General features: G+C 47.1%; 1 protein-coding gene across 2 annotated transcripts in view; it reads right to left on the reverse strand.

The window, feature by feature from the left end:
* Trpc7 (transient receptor potential cation channel subfamily C member 7) overlaps positions 1-7,880 on the reverse strand; it is a 119,708-nt gene that overhangs the window by 31,254 nt on the left and 80,574 nt on the right. For both annotated transcript variants that reach the window (XM_021215357.2, XM_021215356.2), the window contains exon 6: positions 3,003-3,236. In XM_021215357.2, the coding sequence (XP_021071016.2) occupies positions 3,003-3,236 (234 nt within the window). The remainder of the gene's footprint in view (positions 1-3,002; positions 3,237-7,880) is intronic.

Here is a 7,880-nt window from a genome sequence, read left to right on the forward strand (position 1 = left end):
CCCCGATCTCCAAGCCTCCTCCCTCCTCCCCTCCTTCTCCCCCAAGCCCCAAGCCTTCCCTCCTCACCCTGTTATCATTCTCTTTTACAACACGGAGTACAGTGAATGAAATTAAAAAGAGGTAGCATTGATAATAACTGTGACCACCTAGTGAACTTTCACTGCGATCATGGATAATGCGCACATCTTCAATCTGCATCAGTTTTATTTAACCCAAAACAAACCTTTTGACTTAAGAGTTTTTAATCCTCATCTCACACCTGAGAAGTGGACACACAAAAGTTAAAAACAAAACAAACATAGAAAGTAACCTGTGGAACTAGACTTGACTCTAGATCTCTCTCATTTTAAAGGTTTGGTCTGGGGGCTGGAGAGATGGCTCGGTGGTTAAGAGCACTGCTCTTTCAGAGGCCCTGGGTTCAATTTCCAGCCCTCACATGATGGCTCAGAACCTCTGCTAGCATCAGGTATGCATGTGGGTGCACAGACGTACATGTATGTAAAACAGCCATACACAAAAATAAAAGAAAAATACAGGCTATGATTTTTCAACTAATTGAAGGCCAGGATTTTCTCTTATATGAAATAATATTGTGTTTCTGGTAACATCGTAAGAGCCCTACTGGGGTAGGCTGGAGAGACAGACAAAGGAAGACAGAAAAAAGACAAAGGAAGGTAAAAGACCCCTCTCTGTGGGGTCTAGTTAAACGCTGAGTCAAGAACCCCAGAACAATTAGCACAGGAGGAATGCCAACAGATGGCCAAACACCCGGAATCTGGTGGAAGAGACTGTGGGGAACACACATGACTTGACTCACTGGTACATCAAAGACCTCCTGGACTTCTAGAACACTCTCAGTGCAGGCACTAAGATCAACCGGGAGTCAATGGGACCTCACAGAGCTGAAAAGCTTCCAGATGGTAAAGGACACCATCATTTGGTCAAAGCAGGAAACTGCAGAGTAGGAAAATATCTTTACCAACTATGGATCTGATGGAGGGTTAATATCTACAATATATAAATAACTATAAGCTACCGGACATTAAGAAAACAAATATCCCAGTTAAAAATGGGGTACCCCCTTATGTGGGGAGTTCTCAAAAATAAGAAACACAAATGGCTGGGACACCTAAAGAAACAGCCAACACCCCTTTTCCATCAGGGAAATGCAAATCAGAACAACTTTGAGATTCCATCTCACACCTGTCAGAATGGCCAAAATCAATAAAATGAATGAGCCCCCACCCCTACCTCAGGAGGTATGGACAGTGGATGGCTTCTGTGAGGGGGGTCCATTTTCTTTATGGATGTGGTGCCGGTAGGTCGACCATGTTCCAGTGGATAGTATATGGGCAGCACAAACTGGAGTATATGGATTAATTTTTTTAAAAAAGCAAAGGACATGAACTTGGGGTAAGGTTTGGGGAGGTAGGGGTGGATCTGAGAAGAGTTAGTGGCGGGGGGGGGCTTGGGGAGAATACGATCAAAAGACATTGTTAAAATTCTCAAATTGGGATTTTAAAAACTAGCCGCAGAGGCTGCCTGCATTCTTTCTAAACAAATGTCTTTCTTTCTTTCTTTCTTTCTTTCTTTCTTTCTTTCTTTCTTTCTTTCTTTCTTTCTTTCTTTCTTTCTTTCTCTTTGTCTTTTTTTTTTTTTTTTTTTTTTGGTTTTTTGAGACAGGGTTTCTCTGTATAGCCCTGGCTGTCCTGGAACTCACTCTGTAGACCAGGCTGGCCTCAAACTCAGAAATCTGCTGGCCTCTGCCTCCCAAGTGCTGGGATTAAAGGTGTGAGCCACCATGCCCGGCCCAACAAATGTATTTCTAAACAACCAGTGCTACATCGGCCATGTGTGGGGCCTTTGGGTAGCGCCTTACTGCTTTACAGAGCATAAACCTGAATATTTCCGGGATTCTCACAACCAAGACCCTAAAATTATAGTGGAAAAAGCATTTAATTCCATTATGCAACTTGTCAGGACCTATAGTTTTACTTCAGCTGCTGGATTCCATCCCACAAGTCCGGGGAGACAGTCTGTGACCTCCATCATGTTCATTAGCATAACAGATACAACTACAGAAGCCACCAAAATTGTGTGTTACATGTACACACACACACACACACACACACACGCACAGAACTACTGTAAGGAACTCTTTTGAGAACCTCATACCCATATTTGGGTACCTGATTTTTTTTTCCCTAATTATCTTTCCCTTAGTGCCTATACCCCAAACCATACCATATGCCTAAACCATAATCTCTTTTTGAAACATGTAATCATTAGCATATTAGTTGTATATAACAATGGGCTCATCCTGATGTCATATGCACATGCTATGGGCTTTGATCATGACCACCATGTTACCCTCCCTTGCTCTCCTTCCAAACCAGCCCCTCTCCCACTTTCATGGATTTTGCAGGGAGGTTGACCCAAGGAGCTTAATTAGGGTCGCTTACGAAAATCTCTTCCTCATGAACTTCAACACTCATTCATAACGGCTCATTCCGAAATTATTTTCTGCAGGGCAGGCAAGAATCCCACTGTCCCCTAAGTGGAGGTTATGTAGACCTCAGACTTCTTGGTAGGCAGCAGCCTTAAGTTGTGTTACCAGCTTCCATGAAAACCGTTTCAAACCGGTATGTTTGGTGATGTCTCTTTTAAGAACCTGTCTCGCCCCAAGAGAGAGAATGTTGAACTAAAGCAGAACGTACGTTTGTGCAGAATAGAGGATTCAGTGAGGAAGGAAAAACTCAGTATATAGATTCCCCACGTTGGAGGGGTGGGGCGGGGTTCTTAGGAAACAAAACCAAAAACCTAGAGAAATGTCCCAAGAACCTCCCCGAAATAGTCCCATCCTTACAAACACTAAAAACCCACTTCTAAGTCACGGGTTAATGCCACATTCTGTCAGCGTGTCGGGGACACCCGTGGCATCTGCCCTGCCAGGTTGCAAACCCCAGGTCCTGGACCAGGCTGAGCGACCCCTGTGGCTCACCGTAGGTGAAGTAGGCCACTTCCGGCGGAAGTGAGACGTTGTGCAGCGTTACATCCTGCACGTACTGGTCCACGTACAGCTGGGCCTCGCTGGCCTTGAGGAAGGCCATGAACCTCGCGGTGAAGGAGGCCACGAAGATGGACAGCATGCCGAAATCCAGTAGGTTCCACAAGTGCAGCACGTACTCCCGCGGCCCCTCCTCCCAGATCTCCTTGCATTCGGACCAGATCATTCCTGTGGGAGGAGAAGGGCAGGTGCAGCTCTGTTACCTTGACAGTTGCCGTGGGAACTAGGGAGGAACCAAAATATCAGCCCTGTGGGGGACAGCTAGAGACAGACAGACGGACGGACGGACACACCTGCAAAAACATACTCGTGGATTTTTGCCCCATCCCCGAAAGTGAGGCGAGGGTTCCCGCCCATGGACGGACTTTGGAGGCAGAATGTGGGAGATTAGGCTACAGACTCCACACACTTTAATATGGAGCAGTTATAAATTAGGAAGGAAGGGAGCCGAGGTTGCAGAATTTCTGAAGGTCCCACATGCGATGCAGAATTTGGCTTCCCCAGATTACAGATGACCTGTTTCTGTGGTTGATTCAGAGCGTTTAAGCATAGGGTTATTGGATTTCCTCCGCTGTTCCTTTAACGAATTGGATTTAAAAGAGATATATCCCCGTTGTTACACAGTGAGCAATGTAGAGGTAGGGGTATATAATCGAAATGTTACAGGTTCCTCCATCTCTCTTCCCAGACTTCCTTGGAAGATGGCCTAGGGAGTGGTTCGCAACCTTCCAAGTGCTGTGACGCGTTTAAACAGTTCCTCATGATGTGGTGAGCTCCCCCTCCCCCCCCACCGCCCAACTATACAATGATTTTTGTTACCTCCCGTCATGGATCTTGATATAAATATCTGTGTTTTCTGATGGTCTTGGGTCACGACCCACAGGTTGAGAACCATTGACCTAGGCTCATACTTTGTTGTGTAGACTTCTAAACCTGTTGCTGTCTGATACTGAGACCACCTTGTACCAATATTGTTCACAATCTTTCCAACTTCTACTTTAAGCATTTTAAAACGCAATTCCCACCATATGGAGAGACTGCAGCTAGGAATGTTCTGCCAGTGCCAGAAATGTCATATACCCCTTCCCTACCATCGTCACTCCCTGGAATTTCCCAGCGTGTGCGTAATGACCCCAAGGTAGAGCGCCATACCAGAGGTGCAGTGTCAGAACTCCCTGTGGTCTTCTACCATCTCTCTCTGTCCAGCAGAGCAGTCACACAGCAGCCCCACCACTGGCTCTGCCCCAGACGTGTGCGTGCGACACCTGCTTTCCCCCAGACCATACACTAAGCCCACCAGGACGGCAGCTCATAATACAAGACAGGCTTCTCTGAGGATTCAGCCGCTGAGAAAGCCTGGCGTCAAAGATGCTGCTGCCAGTGGACATTGGTGGTGGCTCTGTCCTCCAGAGGGAGGCTGCTTGGGTCTCAGTGCCACCTCAGAGCACAAGGCAGTGAAGCATTGATTGCCGGCAGTCTTTGGGGACCCTGCCCGAGGACTGGTAGGATCAACATTTGGTGGTGGAAAAGGCCCTTCAAATAAAAGGGACTGAAATATTTTTCCAAGGCAAAAAGTAACCTGAGAGCAACCGACTGTAGGAGGGTTGCGACTTTTTTTGCTGATGATTGAATTGAAGTTCCCACAGTGAGAAGTGTCCCCCAATCCCTGCAGGTCTGTTTAAAGGACTTCTCACAGCCCTTGCCTGTTTTTCTCTAAACAAAGCATATGCCTCGTGCATACTCCATCAGACTTTGTACAGTAATTCAGTGCACTATAGTTTTCTTAACATCAGAATATACTTTTATTTGCCTATTTAAAAGTCTCTTTAGAAAACCCATGACAGGCTAGCGAAAAAAAAAAACATGGATTATTTATTTATTTTTACTTTCTCTTTCCCTAGATTAAAATTACCGATGTCCCGGTGGGTGGGTGGGTGGGGGGAATTTGTTTTAATTTGGCTAACAGTGGGCTCAGGTTCTAGCCTGGCCGTTCACTGGCGGTGGGATATTCGATTTTGAGTGTGTTTTAGAGGAACTTAAAACACTAAAAGCTCTATGAAACTGAGATAGAAATTATTTTCTCTAGACACTGAAAATTATCTCCCGGTCGGATGTCCTTGTCAGTCTTCTTAGGTTTGAATATTAATCATGGAGGTTAAGTTAAATCATTCCAAGGCTGTAAGTAAAAGTAGCCTGGGGTGAGGGTGAGGGCAGCTGGACTGCCTAATGAAGACAAGAACGTGTGGAATGAAGTACTTCAGGGAGGGGAACTGGGCCTCCTGCTACCCAGACGGCTAGGGGAGCCCATGGGATTCTACTGGAGCTGAGTCCCCCGCATGTTGGTCAGAGAAATGTTTAGAGCTCAGGAGCCCAAGGGGGTGAAGGATGCTTGGTTCTCAGGATTCCTCCAGGCCAAGTTTCCATTGCTCACAAATGCCTGGAGCTCAGAGAATGAGGTTGCCGAAAACTAAGAAAGGTGCTTGGCAGAGAAGGGGGCCAGGGCATGCCAGGGAGCCTCAGAGGGCATCAGTATCTTGATGTGCTAACGTCTGTGGAGAGGGGCTTGGCAGAGGGAAAGTCACTGGCTCCCTTCACAGCGGTCGGAGGGAGAGTTGTGTACACTTCTTAAATAGTCTGCGGCTCCTTCTACTCTAACCCAGGGTCTCACATTGCCTATTTCCTTAAGTTACTTTCTCTACATTGGCTCAGCACAGGGTGTTCCGTGAGCTCACAGGAAGGAAACACACCGAGAAGTTCTCTATCCACCGCTGAGATCCCAACGCTGTCTCAGGGTTAGCATCTCCAAGGTTTACTTGCTTGCCAGGCAGAATGATGTGAGTAATTTCCCAAGAATCCATCTGTCTCTTTATCCCCTGGCTTCTGATTACAGCAGCCAGCAGTTGTCCAGTGTCTTCTGGGTACCCATCCCTGGGCTAACAAAGCATTTTACAGACACCACCTGGTTCCTCATAACATCCTAATTGAGAGCTACTGTAACTATCCCCATCTTGAAGACGAAATTCAGGTACAAAGTCAGCGAGTCGGTTGTCCAAAGACACACAAGCAGCCCAGACTAATGCAGGCGCTTTGCTGTCCACTGTGCCATCCACATCGTGCCCTGCATTCAACCCAAGCTTAGGCTTTTGGTCTGAAACTGTGCATTGACCAGATGTTGAGGTCCAGGCACCAAACGGGGGGCTAAAACAACCAAGATAATGCTAGCTGTAGATGCCCGCTTGCCACTTGGCAATGCAGCTAACTCTGATTATGGAGACAGGGATAAAGGGTCAACGTCACAGTCATAGGACCAAGCAGAGTGCCTGCCCACTGTGTATTTGTAGACACAGGAAAGGTGAATCTATGGAAGAGTGATACTGGGTTAAGGAACAAGAAATTAGCCAGGGGAAGGGGGAAGGATGCTCTAGGTATTGGCCGTGGAAACATAGGAGAAATGGTCAGTCTAGGGTAGAGGTTCTCAACCTTCCTGATGCTGCGACCCTTTGATACAGTACCTCACATTGTGGTGACCCCCAATCATAAAATTATTTTTGTTGCTACTTCATAACTTAATTTTGCTACTCTTATGAAACATAATTGTTTCAGGGTTTTACTGCTATGAATAGACACCATGACCCAGACAACTCTTATACGGACAACTGATATGGATTTAATTGGGGCTGCCTTACAGGATCAGAGGTTCAGTCCATTATCGTCACGATGGGAAGTATGGCAGCATCCAGGCAGGCATGGCACTGGAGGGGCTGAGAGTTCTACATTTTGTTCAAGGAGACTGGCTTCCAGGCAGCTAGGATGAGGGTCTCAAAAGCCCATCCCTACAGTGACACCCTTCTTCCAAGGAGGTCACACCCATTCCAACAAGGCCACACCTCCTAATCCTGTCACTCCCTGGGTCAAGCATATTCAAACCACCACAGATGCAGTGTTTGGACACCCTGGCTAAATACCCAAAGCCTCCCTTAAAAGAGTGAATTTGTTAAGAACCAGGAAGAAATCATGGAAGCAGGACTGTGTAGTTTTTCCTCGTAACTAACTGTGGAGGCGTGATTCCAGAACTCAGACTCAGCCATGCCCTTGGAGATTATAATCCTCATGGGTTGTGGCGAGGGAGCTGGTGTGGGAACCAAAAGCCAGCCGGGAGAGAGTAAGCTGGTGAGAAGGACAGCCAGGATGGTTTCTGGACAGGCAGTTCCAGGTTCTTCCTCTTTTTGGTATTTGCATGTATGTGATGCTGTCCTGGTGTTTGCACCTCATCCTGTCAGTGGGGATTTCCAAGCTGCTTGCAAGCCTGGGGGAAAACAGCAGCAGGGCTGGAGCGCTGGCTCAGCCAATGAGCATCAAGCCTGCCAACCCGGTCTGTCCCCAGAACCACACAGTCAGAGGAAAGAAGAGACTCACGCAAGCTGCACTCCGAACTTCACATGCGCGCATGTCTATCCCACAGTGAAAGAATGAATAACAACTGCAATGAAAAAAAATTAAAACAAAAACAAAAAAACAATGCCAGGCTCTTCTGAGACTAAAGAGAGAATGCTTCCCCCCAAAGGTTCCTAGATGGGGGGGAGCCATGCCTTCAGAGAGTCTTCTGGTCTTAATGGCTCTCCTGAACATCGCAGTTCCCTTTCAGTTGACTATCCTCCAGGAGTCGCTGCTTTGATGTGTCACAGCAGCTGTGACTGTCCTCCAGCTGGGCTGTGGCTCACTCTGCAAAGGCTTCCCTCAGTAGCTCCATAGATGGCAGGACTTACCAGCAAGTTTGCCCCTCCTTCTCAGGTATGCCCTCCATGCTGTGTT

The sequence above is a fragment of the Mus pahari genome, chromosome 16 (genome assembly GCF_900095145.1).
Source record: "Mus pahari chromosome 16, PAHARI_EIJ_v1.1, whole genome shotgun sequence".
Classification (NCBI taxonomy): Eukaryota; Metazoa; Chordata; class Mammalia; order Rodentia; family Muridae; genus Mus; species Mus pahari.